Source organism: Plasmodium yoelii, assembly GCF_900002385.2.
Source record: "Plasmodium yoelii strain 17X genome assembly, chromosome: 14".
Taxonomy (NCBI): Eukaryota; Apicomplexa; class Aconoidasida; order Haemosporida; family Plasmodiidae; genus Plasmodium; species Plasmodium yoelii.
The window spans coordinates 2,398,957-2,421,801 of record NC_036186.2 but is presented as its reverse complement, the minus strand read 5'-3'; the positions used below and the strand labels follow the sequence as shown (position 1 = coordinate 2,421,801).

The 22,845-nt window shown below is 21.5% G+C and overlaps 6 protein-coding genes across 6 annotated transcripts; all 6 read right to left on the bottom strand.

The window, feature by feature from the left end:
- Positions 1 to 984: 984 nt before the first annotated feature.
- Positions 985 to 4,942, bottom strand: PY17X_1462000 (clathrin adaptor domain-containing protein, putative; the record flags this gene model as incomplete). The annotated part of the gene is made up of 11 exons (XM_022957712.1): positions 985 to 1,191; positions 1,315 to 1,513; positions 1,708 to 1,769; positions 1,921 to 2,100; positions 2,292 to 2,932; positions 3,007 to 3,291; positions 3,403 to 3,487; positions 3,591 to 3,669; positions 3,864 to 3,957; positions 4,128 to 4,455; positions 4,724 to 4,942. The coding sequence occupies 11 exons, from the start codon at positions 4,940 to 4,942 to the stop codon at positions 985 to 987; spliced, it is 2,379 nt and encodes a 792-aa protein (XP_022813056.1).
- A 2,562-nt stretch (positions 4,943 to 7,504) lies between these two features.
- Positions 7,505 to 8,635, bottom strand: PY17X_1461900 (actin I, putative; the record flags this gene model as incomplete). The annotated part of the gene is made up of 1 exon (XM_725017.1): positions 7,505 to 8,635. The coding sequence occupies one exon, from the start codon at positions 8,633 to 8,635 to the stop codon at positions 7,505 to 7,507; it is 1,131 nt and encodes a 376-aa protein (XP_730110.1).
- A 2,083-nt stretch (positions 8,636 to 10,718) lies between these two features.
- On the bottom strand, positions 10,719 to 12,959 carry PY17X_1461800 (delta-aminolevulinic acid synthetase, putative; the record flags this gene model as incomplete). Its single annotated transcript, XM_720828.1, has 2 exons — positions 10,719 to 10,863; positions 11,209 to 12,959. The coding sequence occupies 2 exons, from the start codon at positions 12,957 to 12,959 to the stop codon at positions 10,719 to 10,721; spliced, it is 1,896 nt and encodes a 631-aa protein (XP_725921.1).
- Positions 12,960 to 14,002: 1,043 nt separating this feature from the next.
- Positions 14,003 to 16,004, bottom strand: PY17X_1461700 (conserved Plasmodium protein, unknown function; the record flags this gene model as incomplete). Its single annotated transcript, XM_022957710.1, has 3 exons — positions 14,003 to 14,045; positions 14,353 to 14,439; positions 14,590 to 16,004. The coding sequence occupies 3 exons, from the start codon at positions 16,002 to 16,004 to the stop codon at positions 14,003 to 14,005; spliced, it is 1,545 nt and encodes a 514-aa protein (XP_022813055.1).
- A 709-nt stretch (positions 16,005 to 16,713) lies between these two features.
- PY17X_1461600 (ankyrin-repeat protein, putative) lies at positions 16,714 to 17,616 on the bottom strand (the record flags this gene model as incomplete). Its single annotated transcript, XM_720830.2, has 1 exon — positions 16,714 to 17,616. One exon carries the CDS (start codon positions 17,614 to 17,616, stop codon positions 16,714 to 16,716), a length of 903 nt encoding a protein of 300 aa, XP_725923.2.
- Positions 17,617 to 18,510: 894 nt separating this feature from the next.
- On the bottom strand, positions 18,511 to 20,088 carry PY17X_1461500 (epsin-like protein, putative; the record flags this gene model as incomplete). The annotated part of the gene is made up of 3 exons (XM_022957709.1): positions 18,511 to 19,488; positions 19,638 to 19,827; positions 20,030 to 20,088. 3 exons carry the CDS (start codon positions 20,086 to 20,088, stop codon positions 18,511 to 18,513), a joined length of 1,227 nt encoding a protein of 408 aa, XP_022813054.1.
- Between the last annotated feature and the right edge of the window lie 2,757 nt (positions 20,089 to 22,845).

Genomic DNA, 22,845 nt, shown 5'->3' with positions numbered 1-22,845 from the left:
TATATATAGATACTATATATGATATACAGAATTATTATACTACTATTAAATCAATCTCTTTCTTATATATAATTAACAAAAAAGAAAGTGTTTATATATATATAAGAAATATTTTTTTTTATAAAATATTACTACTATTCACATATATTAATCATATATATCTATAAACTATTAACATAATTTAAGGTATATCAAATATACACACTATATTGATATTTTTTCTCATTGATTTATTCCATTTTGCTATTTTTATAAGATTATGAATAAATTCGGTTATTTCCCTTCTCTACATTAAAGATTTGTTTTTATAACAACTATTCAAATTTTTGTGTGAAATTAGTTTCTTTTTAATATCTAATTTATATATCATAGTAACGTTTCACATATATGCAATACCGTCCAATATATATATAACAATCATTTAAATGAATATAATATTTCTAAGAAATATAAAAAAATTATCATTTTCTAAAGTAAAAAAAATAATATATAGCCATACATACAAATATACAATTACGAATTGATAAATGAAATGATTAAAATAAAAAAATAGCTATGGTAAATCAAAAGGTGTATAGGTATTTGCTTTTTAAAAGGAAGGGGATAAATACATTCCAAATAAATAATATGCAAATGCATGTTTGGAAAGCACATTCAAGCTTATATAAATTAATTTGTTGATATATGTAAAAAAAGTATTAAAAACAGACAAAAAAACAACGAAACACCGAAAAAATAACATATAAAATAACGTATAAAATAACGTATGTAAGTGTGCAAAATATTTTTAAAGAATTTTCCATGATACAAAACGGGATATCCTTTCATTTTCCATTTGTTTACAATTTAAAATCAAATAAACAAACAAAATGGAAAGTTAATTATGAAAACTTGGTGATATACTTAAAAAAAAGTGGAAAATTAGTATGGCGGGATATTATTGAGAAAATTTTTGTTGTTTCATTTATAAACTTTAATCACATATCAATGATTCTTAAACATTAATATAATTAAAAATAATATGGCTGAAGATAAGGTAGAATTATTTGATTTGCAAGTAATTTTTATTTTTTTTTTCATCACTTCAATTCCTACAAGTACAAAATAATTTTCCATGGCACTGGAATTATCAGAATAGCATCCACATAAACAAATTTTATCTTCTATATAACATATACTTAGTGCTTCCCCCTAAAAAATATAAAAAATAAATTAAATATTGATATAAAGGATATATGGACACAACATATATAGAACTAATCTCAGCTTAATTATAAAAAAAATAATATTAACAATATTTATGTAATGTCTTACTAAACATGCTCTTTCTATTAACATATCATTATTCATATTATCATCTTTAGTAATTATTTTCTCTTCTTTATTTGTATTAAAATTTTCATTGTTCCAAAATTTGTCAAAAATTTCTCGTGTAATTTTGGTTTTTTTCATAAATTTATTTATTGCTATGGGCAATCTGATTTCGATGTTCTTTCTTAACATATCTTGCATTCTACAAAAAAAAATAATAAATTAAAAAAAATTAATAATGCATGAACAAATTATTATATATATGCACACGCAAACGCAAGCACAAGCACAAGCACAAGCACAAGCACAAGCACAAGCACAAGCACAAGCACATTTGTTATTACCAGTTTATTCATTTAACACCATATGAAGAAAAAAAATGTAAATATGTTTTACCTGTATGATATTTTAATTAATGGAAATCCGTTGTATACTCTCGAGCATTTCACAGCCATTTCCTGATTAAGCAAAAAATAAAAAATAAATAAAAACACATGCAATATTAGTTTCCCATTAATAGTTTATTAAAAAAAATAATCACAAACATAATATTAATGTAAATATATATACACAAATAATTTACTATTTTGAAAAAATAAATATACTAACATAACATTTCGTAGAGTATGCTGATAACAATTTTTCATATGGAACAAATTTAAATTTTAAAGGAAATAATATTTTATTAGATATTTGCATATCCAAATCATAAAAGTTGATTTGACGTTTGTTTTTGAAAATAAACTTGATAAGCCCCTTTACATCGTAATAGTTTTGATCCATAAATATCTGAAAATTGGAAAAACATATTTGAAAATTGGAAACAAAAATTTGAAAATATGATACTTGATATGTGTGTGCGTATGCATGTATGTATGCGTGTGTGGTGTGGATAAAGGAATAAAGAGAGGGTTGCCAATTTAACGAAGTTATAAAGACATATTAAATAGTGAATAAATAATTTATGTTTGTAACTGTACCTCTAAACTATCATCCGAATACAACAGAGATTTATTTTTTAATATAGCTTCTTGTACATTGAATATATTATCGTATTGTGTAAAATATTTATTAAAATAACTTAAATTGGTATTATTGTTTGATGATGTTGATATATTTTGTTTTTTCTTAGAATCATAATTTATTACATGTTCCTTATTTTTAATATGTAAATCATTATTAATATTATTATTATGAACATTTATTATTGTATTGTTAGAAGAATTTTTTTTTGTAAATTTATCATTAATTAAATTATTAGATTCCTCATATTGTTCATTATTTTTATTTTCATTTTTTGAATCAATATATTTATTCATTTCTAATAAATCTCCAAATGTATTTTCTTTTAACCCATTTTCTTTTTCTTGTAAAAATTTATTATAATTTATATAATCTTCTTTAGTTTTATAAAAATTACTTTTTTTGATAATACAATTCCATACATGTTCATTTCCATTATTTTTTACATCTTTAAATCCTTTTAATTTATTCCATTCATCTATAATGTTTATATCAAACTCATTTTGTGACTTATTCAAATTGTTCATTATTTGATTTTCTTCACAATTAAATATATTATTGGCAGGTGCTTCTCCCCCCTCTTCTTTATCAATGATATCTAAAAATTGGGAAATATATACAAACAGGGTTATGTGTTAATATATACAAAAGGAGTTATGCATTGATATGTACAAAAGGGGTTATGCATTGATATATACATACACGGTCCAGCTAAATAATGAATAAGATTACCATCATTTTCATGAGAATCCTCTATATTATTATTTTTTATATTAAAGGAAACCGTTTTATTTGCTTCTTTATTTTTTGTTAGATCTTGTTCTATGACATTGTTATTTTTATTATCTGATATATCATCATTACTTGTATTTAAATTTGTTTGGTTTAATAAAATAAAATTGTTCAATTCTTCTAAACTTCCCTTTAATTGAGGTTTTTCTTTTTTATCACCACAATCTGTAAAAGAATAAAAATGATTTTTATTTTTAATCGTAATTTTATTTTATAAAAATTTCCACTCTTTAAAATGTTAATCTCGATTTATTTTTACAAATTTAAGCATATTACCAAAATTTATATTTTTATTTGATTTTATGTCTATACTAGAAAAATATGATTCAACTCGTATAGATAAATTTTCATCTTCAATTTCCTAATAAATAAATAAACACAAAAATATAAATAAGCACATTATACATATGTATGATACCCTTTTTCTTATTCTATATACACGAATATATTTTTTTTTCACATACATCAATAGTCTCGCAATAAATGCTATACAATCCGTTGTACAAAAAGTTGATAACATTATCTTTAGCGTTGCTAATTAGCCTAATAAAAAAAAATCAAAAAAATCAAAAAAAATTCAAAAAATAAAAAAAATAAAAAAAATAAAAAAAATAAAACATTTTTAAGCTCTAAATTGAATACTTGAGTATGGACCATACTCATCTGTGTATGCAATAAATATAGGAAAGTGTCTTATCAAATTAAAACTGTTTATAAAAATTTTCTAATAATTTTACCTTGTGTATTCAGAATGTAAATCATTTATTTGTTTGTTATCTATAAATTCTTGATCTAAAACATTTAATAATTTGTTTTTTAATTTTTTTATATCTACAAAATAAAAAATGGAAGACATTTATTTCAGTGTATTTTAAAATAGGACTGTTATAAAGGTTGTGATAATACAAAACTTGAAAATAACTAGTCAAAATAACTAGTCAAAATAACTAGTCAAAATAATTAGTCAAAATAATTAGTCAAAATAAGCTGAAATTACTAACCATTTAACAATTCTGTATTGCAAAAATTATCATGATCCAAGAAATCGATTTTATTATCTCGTATTTTTTTAAATATATTATCAATAAATTTATATTCTTTTGAATTTTTTATTATTTTTATAATTTGAATGGTTTTAAATAAATAGTTTGCTTCTAATACTAAAGTATATATATCTTCATATGATCTCTTACCAAAATATGATAACGATTTTTTTGTATTTATTCCTTCTTTATTTCTTTTTAAAAGTTTATATGCATATTCAACTATTTCACTATTAATCAGATGCTGAATATTTTTGGGTTCTATAATTAGAGACAGACTGACTGCCTGCGAAAAAAAAAAAAAAAATAAAATAAAAAATAAAATAAATGGAAATAGAAATGTAAATGTAATATTGAAAAACGAGGATGATGTAATTACACCTATTATTTTCTAATTGAAAGAGAGTGAGAAAAAAAATTAGATATTCATTAGCTCCTTTTTCGACAGTTTTATTTTTTTCCTCAATTTTTTCCCTTTTTTTATAAATTTGGTTAATATATATATTACTAATAAATGGAGAAACATTTTGAATAAAATTGATTCGTTTACTTACCTTGAGTGAAGTTATTCTTGAATTTATAGGAGATTTGATGTCTGCTAAAATTAAATAACAAAAATTGTATAATTCTTCAATTTTTTTAAACTTAATTAAGTGGTTCTTTAATTCTTTAAAATATAGATGAAGATATTCAGTTGATTCAGTACAAGTTTTAAATAACAATTTATCTTCATCCGATCCAGCACTTTGCTGTTTTTTTTTGCATACCCCCATTATATGATATACATAATAAAAATATTATACTCTCTATATATCTCACTGTTTTTTTTTTATCTTCTTCTTTCTTGTTTTATTCATTTCATCATTTCACCATTTGGTTGTTCAACCAATCATTTGTTTTATTTTTATTTTATTTATTATTATTATTATTAATCTTCTTTCCTTTTTTGTTTATTTTATTATTATTTTTTTTCTACAATTATAACATAATTTTTTATAGTAATCTAAATAATATTTTTTTTTTTTTTTTTTTTTTTTTTTTTACAAAGTACAATATTGCACTTTTTTTGGATATTTACAAAATTATGAAAAACTATAAGAATGTGGATAATATATTTTTTTGATGTCAATTAATATATATTCATAAATAATATTTTTTTAATAAATTTTTTAATATTATATATATCTATTATTACAACATATTTTTTATATTTTCCATGAATTTACTTTTGTAAAACCTATCACATATTATATATACATGTTAATATGTGTAAGTATATATATTATATAAGGAAAAATAACAAATAAATGAGCAAATAAACATTATATAGTTGATAATTTCCGAATATTATTTCTCCTTACACACCTATATATCTATAATTCTTATATACAAATATATATATATATATTTCCCTTTCTACTATTGCTAACAATTTTGAACTTAAAAAAATTTTATTTTATTACAAAAAAATTAGGTATAAATATTATCATAATTCGTGTGGGTAATAATTACTTTTTCTCCTTTTTGCCTTTTCTAAATTAAATTATTTTTTTTTATATAAACAAAAACAAATTTAAAACTTAAATAAATAAGCATTTTTTGTGAAGGTGTTTAAAAGCTATCTATATAGTCATATATCACTTTAGCGATGTTGATATATACAAAGAAAGGGGGCTAACAATAATACACACACCGTTTTTTTACTAAATAACATCCCTTTCGATAACATATATATATGGATATATTTATATATAGATGAAATATATTTATTAGTCATGAGTATGATCAGATCGGTATATAATATGGATCCAAATATACACATATAATTACATAGTAAGGTTTTGGAACAATTATTTATTTTAATGAATATCAAAAAAAATTGTTAAATAATGAACTTATAACTTTAAAATAATAGTCTTGTTTTCCATTATTGTCTCTTTTTTATGAAATAATAAAAAAATAACGGAAAAATGGAAGATATAGCTTTTTATTGCTCTCTTTTTATTGTTCTTTTCATTTTTCTCTTTTCATTTCTCTCTTTTTATTGTTCTCTTTATTTTTCTCTTTATTTTTCTCTTTTTTTTATATATTAGACCAATATTTCATATAAAAGGGTTTGGAAATTTTATTAATTTGATTTTCATAAGTATACATATAGGCATTATATTTTTAAATAGAAAAATTATTTATTTTTGATATATTATATAATATTAATATTTTACATCCTAAAAGTGTTATATTTTATAAATATAATATATACTAAATGAAAAAATGGTATAAAATCACGGCTTTCCATAAAAGGATATGTCTTATATATATAAAATATTAACAAAAATAAAAATCTAAAATATTACATGTTGTTATAAAATTAAAACAAACACTTGCCCATAATTATTTTCATCATGTGTGTGTACCCTTAAAATATTAGTTTTCATATTTTTTTCAAAAACATATTTAATTACAAATTAGGTGGATAAATTATTTAATACTAATAATGAATGTTTTATCACACACGTACACATATACAGATTACTTCTCAATAAATTCAATTTTTATTTTGATACTTTAAAATGTAGGAAACAAACAATAATTAATTGGCATTGTGCCCACTATTTTAAAGCTATTATGCTTCCTTAAAATAGTATGTGCATATATACATAATACATGTTTTTATAATGTATGGACTATATAAATGCTATATATTGTTATATGCATAGATTTAAAAATAGAATGTGATTGGGTTTTTCGTACTAGCTATTTATATAAAGCCTTATATATATTATTTTTTACAATTTAATAAGATATAATAATGATAATAATAAAAAACCTTTATAGTATAGACGTAAATATGCGAGCATGTTACTATTTTTTAATATTACTGTATAAAAAAAATAAGCTAATAATTATACACGTGAATTTGTAAATACATTTACTTTGAATAAAATATATATGCTGTGAAAAAAAAAAAAAAAAAAAAAAAAACAGTTCAAAATATTTTATATATATTATTATTATTATTACTATATTTCTATTTTTTACTTTCTTTTAATATAAAGTATAGTATATGTTGCACCACCCATTATATTAAAAAGGGACTTGTTTTTTTTTGAAACATTTTTTTGAACTGTTAAAATTTATGTCTATGAAATAAAACAATTGTTCACAAGCATGCATAAATTTGTATATACACATGTATATACAACCATACATAAATATTCATATGCAAAAAACATGTATTACTCCAGTGCTTTAATTTATTAAGCTATTGGCATTATCTTCTATTTATTATGCATCCCATTGCATTGCACACATAATAATTATAACTTCAAATTAATTTAGAAGCATTTTCTGTGGACAATACTTGGTCCTGATTCATCATATTCTTCTTTTGTAATCCACATTTGTTGAAATGTTGACAAAGATGATAAAATAGAACCTCCAATCCAGACTGAATATTTTCTTTCAGGTGGAGCAACAACTTTAATTTTCATGGTTGATGGTGCCAAGGTTGTAATATCTCTTGTTAATCTTTCACCAATACCTTCATACATAGTTGTACCTCCCGATAAAACAATGTTTCCATAAAGATCTTTACGAATATCTACATCACATTTTTTAATTGAATTAAATGTTGTTGTATGAATTCCTGCTGCTTCTTTTCCTAAAAAGGATGGTTGAAATAATGCTTCTGGACATCTAAATCTTTCATTACCTACTGTTATAATATTACCATCAGGTAATTCATATGATTTTTCAATATCACTACTTTGTTCCGATGTTTTCATTTCTTCATCAAAATTTAAAGCAATATAACATAACTTTTCTTTAATATCTCTTACAATTTCTTTTTCTGCAGATGTTGAAAATCCATATCCTCTTTCATGAAGAATTTTCATTAAGTATTCAGTCAAATCTCTTCCAGCCAAATCTAATCTCATTATTGCATGGGGTAATGCATATCCCTCATAAATTGGAACAGTATGGGAAACACCATCTCCACTATCTAAAACAATACCTGTTGTACGACCAGATGAATATAAAGATAATACAGCTTGAATTGCTACATACATTGCTGGAACATTAAAAGATTCAAACATAATTTGTGTCATTCTTTCACGATTTCCTTTTGGATTTAATGGGGCTTCTGTTAATAAAACTGGATGTTCTTCTGGAGCAGCTCTTAATTCATTATAAAATGTATGATGCCATATTTTTTCCATATCATCCCAATTTGTTACAATACCATGTTCTATTGGGTATTTTAATGTTAAGATACCTCTTTTTGTTTGAGCTTCATCTCCAACAAATGCATCCTTTTCTTCCATACCCACCATAATTCCTGGGTTTTTGGGTCTTCCAACTATACTAGGGAAAACTGAACGAGGTGCATCATCCCCTGCAACACCTGCCTTTACATTACCTGACCCATTATCAATAACTAAAGCTTGAACTTCTTCGTCACCCATTTTTATTTTTTATTTATTTTTTTATTTTTTTTTTAAATATATGAATATATATTTATATATATACAATATATATATATAATATATGTGTGTAAAAATTTATATTAAATATGCACGAGGAAAAGTACCTTAATAATTTGTATTATAATAACGTGTGTATGTATTTATTCCAAATGTGTGTTATCACAATATTATAAAAAAAAAATTTTCAATAATTTTTACGAAATAATTAAAATTTATATGTAATAATTAAATTCTGTATACATATAAATATTAAAATTCAGTCAGGAAATAAATGAATATAAAAAAAAATAAATATAAATAAATAAATATATATATGTATATATATATATACATATATAATATATATAATATATAATATATATATATATATATATAATAAATGTGTATAAAAATAATAAATTAAATAAATAAAAATTAAATTAAATAGTGCATATAACTGCGTGCATAACATTAATAAAACAATTTACCAAAAAAAAAAGGCACATTATGTGTATATAACTATTGTCGTATATCTTATTTGTGTCAACTATAGTGTAATAAATGTGTATATATAAATGCAATTAGTGAAAGGTATATATGCAATAGAAAAAAAAAAAGATAGATGATAGATAATTAAAATAAGTATAAAGAAAAAAAAAGGTTCAAATTTGCCTTACACATGTTTGATAAAAGGGTACGATAAAAAAAAAAAAAAAATAATAAAAATGAACTTGTGTTAAATTTATAGCTAGGGATGTAATTTTGGGAATATATAAATTTATATTTTTTTATATTTCAATTTTTTTTAAATAAACAAAATATATTAATGTGTATATTTTTTCTTATAACATGAAAAATTGTGTTTTTTGGAAAGTTAATATTTTTCATATTTTGTTGTGGAAAGATTAACAACTACTATTGAGCAATGTATTACTTTTTTTTTTATTATTTTTAATTTATGCTATTTTATATAATTAATAGTGCATGTGTGCGTGCTCATATATTTTTCACGATTTTATTGTATTGCCCAATAAAAAATAAAAATATAATGATAATAAATAAATTAGTGTGTTTCTGAATATTCACATTTTCTTATTTTTACATATAATATATGCATATATATAATATATATACATTATTATGAAATGACAAAAATTAAGATCTTCATTCTTTCATTTGTAGTATATACACTTTTAAATATTCAATGTTTTTTTGTAATGTGTTACAGTTGTAATTGTTTAGGTCTTTCAATCGGACATAAATAAAATTTACTTTATTACCATTTTGGCTAACTCCTTTTTTTTTTTTTTTTTTTTTTTTTTTTCTTCAATAAAAAACATATAAACAAGAAAATACATAGACAATCCTTCATAAGTTATATAGAAAAACCAATATTTATCTATATCCTTACAAATATATTTATTTTATTTTATTTTACACACAATTAACCTTGATATATAGTGAATTACAAGTATAGCCAAATTGTCAATAGACTATTCTATAGTTTATCACCCCATTTTATATTAACATTTTTTTTTTTTTTTTTATATCTAGCTAAATGTGAAATAATTTTCTGAAAATTATTTGTATTTTCATTTTCTATTAAAATGTACTTTTCATAATTTCTAAATTTTTATTTTCTCATATCCCTATTTATATACTCTCATTACACTTTATGTAAAAACTTATACTTTATATTGAAGTTATTATTTGATAAGCACTTATAATATGCATATATAATAACTTTAAAAAGGAAAAAAATTACGATAAAAATAAATATATATATATGTATATATTTTTTATATTTCTTTTGCTTGAAAAGTGAAATATAATATCTTAAACAAATATTAAAGAAAGTTACATTAATAAAATAGACATCGTGTTTGCTCGTTTTTTTTATTATAAAAAATTAGCATTTTAAAAATATGGTTACTGAAATGTTGTCAATTGTATATATAAATGTTTACCTCCATCCTGTATGATATTTCACAATTTCAGACTCGAATAAAAATAATAAACAAATTTGGATGTATAAAAAAAAGAAAAGAAAAATTATATTCATATCTTTAGCCCTTTCTCCTAGTTAAAGCTTCATTTCGATTTTGTTTTTTTTGTTAAATACATTAACCTCATATTTTTTAAATAATGTATATAAGCTATCTGCTAATTTTGAAATTTGCTCTTCAGTATGATATGGTGATGGCGTAATTCGAATTCTTTCGGATCCCCTAAAAAGGAAAAAACAAATAATGGCATATGCAAGTGTGTATATATATGTGTGTGCATATGTGTGTGCATAAGTGTATATATAACATATGATATAATGCGGACTAATGCATGAAAAGCGAGTCGTTATGGCCGAATTGGCAGACAAATTCTCAATTGCATATAAACATATGGGTATTATTTTTTTTATTATTTTTTTGTTATTTTTTTATTATTTTTTTATTATTTTTTTATTATTTTTTTGTTATTTTTTTGTTATTTTTTTATTATTTTTTATTATTTTTTTGTTATTTTTTTGTTATTTTTTTGTTATTTTTTTATTATTTTTTATTATTTTATCTGATTACTTTGGGACAGTTGGATAGTTAATCGGTTGTAAGTAAATATTATACATTGTTAAAAGATCATCACATATTTGCTTACATTTTTGTGGACAATTAATTAAAGTAACGACAATATGTGAATTGTTATCTATGATAATTATTCCTCGTTCTTTTAATTTTTCTTTAGTTTTATTAACAACATTTCTGAATCTATTTCTTAATTCTATGTCATTTTGAATTATATGTATTGCTTCAGCTGATGTGGTAATATTAACAGGTGTTAAAGAAGTTGTGAAAATAAAATGAGGTGAATAAGATCTAATAACATCTATATAATATTTATTAGCACAAATAAACCCTCCTAATGATCCTATTGCTTTTGATAATGTACCATTAATTATATCTATTTTATCACATAAATTTAATTCTTCTGAATATCCTGAACCCGTTTTTCCATATAAACCAACAGCATGAACTTCATCTATATATGTAAGAGCATTATATTTTTTAGCTAACTGAACTATTTTATTGATATCAGAAATATTTCCAGACATACTATAAATAGATTCAAAAACTATCATAATTTTCCTATCTTTATATTCTTTTTTCATTCTTAAATTTTTTAATACATTTTCTAAATCGACCATATCATTATGTTTAAATATAAATTTCTCACATCTAGATTCTTGAATTCCATTAATTATTGATGCATGATTCATTTGATCTGATACAAAAACTAAATTAAGTAATTTACCTAAAGTTCCTAATGCTCCCATATTTGCTATATATCCTGATGTAAATAATAAAGCACTTTCTTTTTTAAACCAACGAGCTAATATATATTCTAAATGTGTATGATTTAATAAGCTTCCTGAAATATTTCGAGTACCTCCACTACTGTTTCCAATTTTTTTAAGAGTTTCTATTCCTACATCTATAATTTGTTCATTATTAGATAATGATAAATAATCATTAGAACACCAAATAACTGTCTTATCATTAGTAATACCCCCCTTTCGAAAATTATTTAAATTAATATTATATATATCTTTTATTTTATTCACATTATTATTTATCTGTTCATTTGTTATTATTAATTTATCAAAATTATTATCATTTAGTTTGTTTATATTGGAATAATTCAAGATACTTTTTATGTTATATGGTGAAACAGCTATACATGATTTATAACCAAACTTTTGATAAAATTCATAAAAAGAGGAAAGTAATAATTTATCATTTTCTATATAAACATTAGGATAAATTTTCCTTAATTTATTTAGTATAGTAAATATTCTATATCTTTTATCTATAAACAATTTATTTATAAGCTCTTTTAAATCATTATTACATTCATTTTGAAATATATTATATGGTGATTTGACTAGTTCCAAAAATGTATTATCATTACAATTGTTATTATTATTTTTTATTTCATGTTCATATAAATATAAGTCATTATTTTCATTTTCCAAATTTTTACATTTCCCTTCAATTATTACATTATTTTTTTTTATACATTCTTCCACATTTTTTCTACTACATAAATTATAACTCCTTAAAACTTTAAAAATATTTATTTTGGATTTATTATCTATTACTATTAAATGTTTTTCATTAATGGCTTTTCCTATGGGACATAAATTAGACATAACTGACAAAACAACATTATTTTTTTTTTCATGATTTTCATAAAATATTTTTATATTTTTTACAAAAGGACAATATTTCGTTATTTCATCCAAACTCACTTTTAATGTTTTTTTCTTTCTCATTGTTTATGTGGTTGTATATAAGATCAAATAGTAATTTATATATATTTTTTCACAACTCGCTCTATATACTTTTATTTATACAAATAATAAAAACTGTTTAAACATAAATTAGCTATACAAAATAACAGACTGAATTTATGTGATATATTTATGTTACTCCTTTATCTTTCTTCGCCCTTGTATTGATCTTGGTTTCTAGCTTCCCAAATATGTATTACACATATACAAGCACTTGTATTATATATATATACATACTATATGCATACTATATGCATACTATATACATACTATATACATACTATATATATATATACACATACTATATATGTGTGTGTGCATACTGAGGAAATGTAATCCCTTTTACACTACTATATAAATAAAATAAAATGAAGAGTCCAATTGAAAGAACAAAAAAGAAAAACATCAATTAGTTGTTTTTTGTTACTGAAATTTACAACTAATTAAAATAAAAAAAAAATTGTGGAAAAAAATATGCCCTATTGCCACTGTTATATTATTTTATATATTTTTTTTACTGTTGCCTTATTTTGTTATTATTTTATCTTTTTTAAATGTTATGTATAATTTTCTATTTAAAAAATAATTAAAAGTATGCTATTAAAAAAAAAAAAAGAAATACATAAAAAAATAATGAAATAAAATTTAATTAACTGAAAATATAAAAATAATATCTCTACTACTAAACAATATAATGATAAGAATACAGACGGTGTTGTCGGAATAAAATCGAATAATGTTTAAGATTATTTATAAAAATATATATATTATATATGTAAAAAATTGTAATATTTTTACAGTTTTAATTTTATTTTTCGTCTAAAAATAAAAATATATTTTTATTTTTATACAAATTGTGACTCTATAAAATTGCCACTTATGTTTAGCATGTATTGGTGTGGCATGCATTTAATAATTTTTCATTGCCATTATTTAAATATCTAATCATGTTATAGCCTTTTTTGTTATATATATTTTTTTTTTTTTTTCTTGAGCTTATGCTGGGTACATTACTGATATTTTTATTATTTTATTTTTTTTTTCTTCGCATCAATATACCGTGGCACTCTGTGAAAAAGTCGAAAAAAATTGACAAACTTTTTCAAATAAAGAAATTATACTATATATAAATTATCATTATTATTATTTTATTTTTTGTAAGATTTGTCATCACATATTTAGCTAATTCACAACATTGGGGCATAAAATGTATCTCGTAAATATAATAAATAAATAAATAAATATATATGTATATATATAAATATATATATGTATGCATGTATAGACAGCATGATAAGGGGAATACGCCGCAAGCATGGTATTGAGATAAATAAATTTGCTTAAAATAAATGATATGTTCCCTCTCAAAGATTACACATAATTTATTAGTGTCCCCATAATGTGTACTAAAACTACAACGATAAGAAAATATAAGGAAATATATTGCTCTTTCTTTTTTTTCCTACATAATAAAAATGAAAATTAAATTAATAACAAACATTACGCATATTAATGCATCCCAACTTTATATATTTTTCTCTGCATAAAATATTTTTCTCATCCGTTCTCTCATCTGTTCTCTCATCCGTTCTTTCATTCTTTTCAACATTACCGCATTTCTAAATAAGACAATAATTTGTCACCCTTAAGATATTTAATACAACGAGGAGGCATCAACTTAAATGCAGAACATATTAGTCTTATACTCATATCTTTATTTAATTTTATTTTAAATGCTTTATTATTAATTACTATTGTATATACATAAAATTTACTTTTTATCATATTTTTCATATAATTATGAAAATTTTTTAAGAAGCAATCATTCACTTCTTTTACTGAAACATTTATATGAGATAAAATTTTATCAGAACATTTTTTTGTTAAATCAATTGATCCACTAGAACATATCTTTTTTTCAAATCCCAAATCGAATAACGCATTTATATAATGAATGAATTTCTCGCTAAACATCCCACCACTACTACTGCCACTATCACTATCATCCGTTATTGGCAACTGTTTTAATTTTTCATTTTTCCATGCAGTTAATTTATAAATACATAAGCTTCTAACTTGTTGTTCTACAACTTCTCTTACCATATTCGAATTTATATAGTCAGGCTCGCTAATACAATATGAAGAATCTCGAATAAAACAAAAACGTGGATCGATAATAAAATTTGTGTGCACACTAAATTTTATTTCATATGTTATATAATTTTTTAATTCTAAAAGGAAATTTTTCATATATATAAAAAAGCTATAACTAAAATATTTACCAAAATCTAAATTATAAATTATATGAACAATATCAGTTTTATTTTCTATTCCCCAAAATAATTCAAATATATAATTATTAAAATTTCTCTTATCATATTCACTTAATGAATCATAAGATATTAAATATGTTAATATATTTTTACCCAATATAGTAATATTTAGCTCACCATGTGGTTTATATATTTCATTTTCATATAAAAAATTATCACACACAAATATTAAACCTATGGCACTTGTTTTTAAATACATATATTCCATAAAATCTTGAACATTTATTAAACTGTCTTTATATTTTATATTTACGAAAACAAGACAATTATCTGTAGTTACTACATTAGCATATTCACCATTATATCCTTGCTTTTCTTCTTTTTCCATTTCTTTTTCTTTTTTATTCTTATTCAAATTGCAATATAAATTATCCTCATTTTGATACTTATTTATAGTAGCTTTTACTAAATCTAAATTTTCAAAATCTACATTAAGGTATATTCCTTTTGCTTGAACTTTATTTTTTATAACTATATGAGGTATATCAATGGCAATTCCATCGATTTCTTTGTCATATGGTAATATTTTTAGTCTAGCATCAACTAAAATAATATGATAATCATTATTCAAAATGGAAAAAAGAAAAATTAACCAGACAATGAAAAAGGGGCATATTCTATATCCCCAGTATAATTTACGTACATAATATAAGCAAAATGTGCAACATATTTGGTGAAAATATTTTCCATACATTTTTCATTTTTTCCAACTTTCCTAAATTTATATATTGATAAAAAGAAGAAAAATGTATAATCCTTCATACTAAGATTAATAAAAAACATGCCTAATCACAACATTTTTTTTTTTTTATCATTTTTTTCGCTAGTTTTTTTATTCATTTTTTAGCTGTTTTTTTTATTCATTTTTTAGCTGTTTTTTTTATTCATTTTTTAGCTGTTTTTTTATTCATTTTTTCGCTAGTTTTTTGAAAACGACGCAATATATTTTTCAATGTACATGTGTAAATTATGAGTCATTTCTTGAATAGTTTTATTCATACATCAATGTATACAATGTGTAATATTGATTTATTTATAAATTTATACCTTTTTAAAGCATTTAAAATGTCTTTATTTTATGACAAAAAAATTTATAAAAAAGTAGGAAAAAATTTGCGTAAAGGGTAAAAAAAGAAAAATAATACATGTAAAACGAACAAAATGACAAATAGTAGGACACTGGAATGTGGAATATTTTTTTGAGAAATTAATTTAGTTTATTGCTCATTTATACAAAAATCAAAAATTAGTGAGCTAATAAAATTTTTCTGTCTTTTTCTTTTCAATGCCTCGGGAATGTATATAATTGATATGGGCATGTCATTTTTTCCCCCAACTATAGAATTATATATATATATATATATATATATATATACATACATGTGTGTGGGTGAGGATAGTTATTATGGAGAGTAATAACTCAATATTTGTTTACCAATTGAATTTCCAGCTTGGTCACAAAGAGTGAGCAATGATGTGTTGTTTTCATCTGTGACTGCTAAAATATTTTTAAATTGTGTAAAATCATAATTTGGATTATTTAAGATAGATTGTATTAATTCTTTATTTTGAAGATCTACAATAATTTTGTCTGTTGTTGTATCAAAATTTATTTTATTAATTTCATATAAATTATCATTTTTTGTATAATAATATAATGCATATGTTAAATATAAAAATAATAAATCATTATCATTAGTATATATAAGAAAAACAAGCGGATGAGGATATAGATTTTTTTCAACATTTGGTGAAATATTTTTTTGGAGTAATTTTTTAAATATCTTAATATTTTTTTCAAATATGCATATACTAATTAAATTTCCTTTATCATAACTGTTAACATTTATATCAATATCATTTTTTTCAATAAGCATATTAAAGATTTCATAATTTTGGGTTATTAAACTGTATAATAATGGGCTAGCACTATATTTATCTTTTTGGTTATAGTCTATATTATTTTCTAGCAAATATTTTGATATTTCTGTGTTTTTATTTAGTATGCTTATAATTAACCCGTTTTGGTTATCACTATTTATACTATTTATTAAATCTGTATTTTGAATTATGAACTTTACATTTTCGATGTTATTTCCATATACAGCAAAATGAAGAACATTATTTTTGTTAGCATCCGTATAATCTTTGATAATGTAATATTTTTTATTCGTTTGGCTTTTGCTTTCTTTATCTTTATCTTCGCATTCTTTGGTAATTAACCCATTCATAGCCTTTTTCAGCTCTTCTACATTTTTTTCATGGGCACAAATGAACAAGTTCTTTACTAGTAAAAATTCGCTCATTTTTGTTTTTGGTTAGTTATAGAAAGGAAATATAATGGTAGCTCAATTTTTTCAAAAAATAAAAATAAAATTAATTTCTAAACTTTTGAAAAAAATTTATATTTTTATGACATATTAACACTGTGAATATGAATACTTAAAAATGTATTATAAAAATTTAAGTGTAATATATATTAAAAAAAAAAAAAAAAAAAAAAAAAAATTATATACTACATAATATAGCATATATCATATAATATATATTATTAATTTTATACAAATTAAAATAAATAATATATAATAAAATTATAATTGCAAAAAAATAGTCATAATATTGAGCATATATTTGTATTTTATAAATATCGGTAAAATTGTAGAACGATGTTATATTTTAACAAAAATTAAAAGAGTTGTGATAATTTGTGTTGTATAACTACAATACGATTACAAATGTTTGTATATTCATTAAATCAGAGATAATAAAAAATAAAGTATAATAAAGAATAATAAAGAATAATAAAGTAAAATAAAGAATAATAAAGAATAATAAAAAATAAAATAAATAAATGAATGAATAGTAGTGGTAAAATGGAAAACCCGTGAATTTGTAATTATTACATATGAGGTAAATACAAATAAAATGCAACATTAATTTAATGTATCACAATGCCTACATGCATACATAAATGTTGTATGTATTGTTTTAAAAAAAAAAAAAAAAAAAAAAATTTTAAACCGGGTTTAAATTTATATAATTGTGTGTTTATATCCTCAAAATAAATTATTACATAGAGTTCTGTTTTTTTAAATGATAATAAAATAATAACAATCCTAATGGTAATAAGAATCGGAATTGTTATATTAATTGAATAAAAACCAGGATAATGCAAATACAGATATATTATATGACATAAATTATCGAATTCTATCTGATACTTCCCTTTTCCAACTGCGTGATTTATCACCTTTATCTATTTGGCGGTGTCTGCGTCGAGAATAATAACTCGAATTGTCAGAGTTTGAATATTTTTTAGACGAATTATTATTAGAAGAAGACGAAGAAGAAGAAGAAGATGATGATGATGTTGATCGTGGTTTAGATGTAGAATCGGAAGAAGTGCTTGAATCTTCAGGTGATGAATTATTATCTGATTGTTTTGAATGAGATATTGAAGATATACTTTGAGATTTTGATCTTGAAGAACTTTTCATATCTTTTGATCTTTTAGAATAAAAATTGTTTGTTTTTTTATCTTTTTTTTTTGATATATTTCGACGTGATTTATAATTTGGCAATTCATTATCACTACTATTTTCACTACTACTTTCGCTACTACTACTACTACTATCACTACTACTATAAGTACTATTTTCTGTATTATCATTAATACTTGATTTTTGTGAATAATTGATCGAATTTTTGTTATAGTTTCTATTTCTATATTGTGAAGATTCTATATGACGATTAGCATAATAATCGTCATCATTTTCATATCTTTCATATTTTATTTGATCTAATGATTCTTTTTGTGGACCATATTTATTATTATTTCCTGAATTAAAATAAGTTCTTTTATTATTTTCATCTTGATTTTTTTCTTTTTTCTTTTTTTTATTTAAAAAAAAACTTTTTTTTTCCACTACTTTTGATTCTATATTTGTGCATAAATTTGCATATTTTGCCGCTTCAATTCGTTCATTTCTTAAATATTTATTGTCTCTTAATAAATTTAATATGTTATTTGATATTTCTCTTATTCCTACTCCTTTATCTCTTAAATTTTCCAAATATGTAAAATGAGCTAGCTTTTTTATTAATTCTTCTTTTTCTTTCACATCACTAATAAAATATTCACATCCATTTTTCATCACATATTCACAAAGTCGTAATCCCTAAAAAAATAAAAAAATAAAAAATAAAAAATAAAATAATAAAAAAAATAAAAAAATAATACAAATTTCGTAATTAAATTGCTATATTAATGTCAGTATATTATCGTTTATGCATCCTTTACATTTTTAGTTTTAATTTTAAGACCAACCTTATATATTCGTCGCCATTTTGATGGTTTCTCTTGTATTGCTTTAAACACTTCACTTATTACTCTTTTGTAATATGTAGCATCATATGTTGATATTGATAAGTCATATAAAAGACTATTGGATACACCATAATTTTTATTATTTAAAGCTTCTTTTAAGTTTTTTTCAAATTGGTTTGATTCTAAATACCTGCGAATATTAAGCAAATACGAATGAAATATTCAAGGTCAAGAACATGTTAATAAATATCACAGAATAAGAAAAAAACCCTCGAAATGTATATGCAATTCTTGTTTCGCTTCCACCTCTTTTTATTCATATGTAAATATGTACATGTAAATATGTACATATACATATATATGTACATGTGTGTGCATTGATAATTTCTTACTTTTGTAAATAATTGTTTATACTTGACACTTTTGAATTCACCTTTTTAAATAATAGCATCTGTAAAAGTTAAATAAAACAATGTCATCAAATATGTGCATTTTATGTTTATACATTGTAGTTTGTATGTTTGCAAATGTAGACAGATAAAAGATCTTTTAACGCACTATATACATTCATGGGTGCATTATTTTTTCCATTTTTTTTTGGCTACCTTTTAATAGGAATTATACAAATAGAGGCTTCATTAAATAAAAGATATATCATATATATAACCAAAAAATAAAGGGTAATTATATATAAGTGAAAGTGTAAAAATGTAAAAATGTAAAAATATTAGATATAAAATAACAATAATATTTGTGATAATTAAACAACATGGTATTAACATATTTATTTAACAATCATACGTTACAAGGCGGAAAACAATAAAATAAATTGGCGAAAAAATAATGCACATATATATAAATGCACATATATATAAATGCACACAAAAAATTGTTAAAAATGTGATTTATTTAGTTAATTTGGTGAATTTATTAAATAAAATTGCGACTGTTTATAGGTCAAAAAGGAAAAAAAAAGGAAAAATTGTCTGTAAATCTGTCCAGACTAAAAAGTATACACAATAATTGTAAATTTAATCAAAAATTATTACAAAATATACAATTATATATTTTTTTTATGGGATATTTATTCCCATTTTACAATTTCTTTGCATATTTAAATTATATTGATAATATTCTAGTATCATATATTATATATACATACTACTACATATATATATATATTATATATATGAGATATTATGGGGTATTGTGGGATAGTGATATACGAATAAATGACGGGCGCGAAAATTAACAAAAGTATGTGTATGATATATATAATTTTGTACTCTCTTTTAAAGGAAAAAAGTAAAGATAAAAATATAACGAAATTAATCAAATAGTAAATAAATTTTTATGATAAAAATGTACATATAATATAAATATGAAAAATAAATCTATATTTTTACTAAAACATTAATTTATTAACATTATAAATAATTTTAATTAAAGGTCAAAATATATAAATATTTATAAAATGTGGATAACTCTTTTTGCGTTAATTAAATATTCATTGTTATATTGCAAAAATTAGCTACATTCTATTATTGTATAATAGTAATATATTATTGTATAATAGTAATATATTATTGTATAATAGTAATATATTATTATATAATAGTAATATATTATTATATATATGTTTTACTCTCATTTATATTTTAATTTGAATAACAAAATATTAAGGACATAAATTAATATTCATTTTGTATTATTAGTTTAATTTGTTTAATTGGTAATAGTGTTTTATTCTGTTTTATTATTTTTCGTATATTTTTTTGAGACGTAATAAAATATTTTCTCTATACTATCAAAAAAAACGAAAAGCAAAAATAAAATCATATATAATTTTTATACATTTAATTGAATTTTTTCTACAATTAAACATATTAATAATTTTGTTTGTATTTGTTTTATTAACGTTTAAGTACTATTCTTTTATTTGCCCTTTGAATTTTTTCTAAATTTATTTTTTAGTATAGTGATATATCCATATAAAATATACCTTTATTTGACAATTTTTAAATATTTAACTTTTTTTCTTAAATTAAAAGATAAAATTTACCTATAAACCTTAAAACGATCAAATATATAATTAATACCTTTTTAGTCTTCTCTTTTATATTTTAAATATAAAAAAAATATTATATATATATATATGGCATACTTAAAAAAATCTATATGTGTGTGTGATGTATATAAGCTATAGTTCTTTTAAACAAACCAACGGCTTAAATAGTAATATATTCGTTTATTGATATAAATAAGGCGCTGTTATAATATACATGCATACATCCATACATAATAAATTATTTTAATTTTTTCAACCACAATTATTATGTCCTATCTCCGTTAAATCTATAAAAATTAAAATAAAAATTAAAATAAAAATTAAGAGTGAAAGCAATACGGATAGTCGAAATGTAGAAACTTGGATATAAATTATTTGCAAGGTATTTAATATATACCATTCTTAGGCTTTTTCTCTATAATCCAATAAGTTTCAAAATGAATCTTCCTTAGAATTAAAAATAGATGAATTAAAAGAAGTGTGAATTTCTCATCTTTTTTGTAATTTTTTTGTAATTTTTTGTAATTTTTTTGTATTTTTTTTGTATTTTTTTTGCGGGCTTGATGAAAATGGCATAGGCCAATGTTTATATCAGGGGCGGTCCACTGTCTTTTATCAAAAAAAAATACGAGAAAAAAGTTAAAAGCAAAATGAATATAAATATTTATTCACCCTAAGTAAGACAGCAATATATTTATGCCCACGCTCAAGAGGTTTCAATATGTATATATATAATATGTATATGCATGTGGATAATATGTATGTATATATATATGTGGATAATGTGTATAATGTGGATATGTATAATGTGGATATGTATAATGCGGATATGCACATACTAATATTTTGTCTGAAATAGTAAAAAAAAGGGATATAAAATAATAACATTTTCAAATATTTTTATCAAAGTGTGTTTTTATTTCTCCTTTTATTAAATAGGAATGCTGTAACATACTATTCAAATAAATTATGGCAAATATTGCCGAAAATAATAATAAATAATTATAAGGGCTAAAAAAAAACGCACACCTTTTTTTCAAGTAGCTATTTAATAATTTATACATTTGTGTAAGTTTTTTATCCATATATATAAATATATGTATATGTATATGGTCACTATTGAATGTAATAAAAATATAG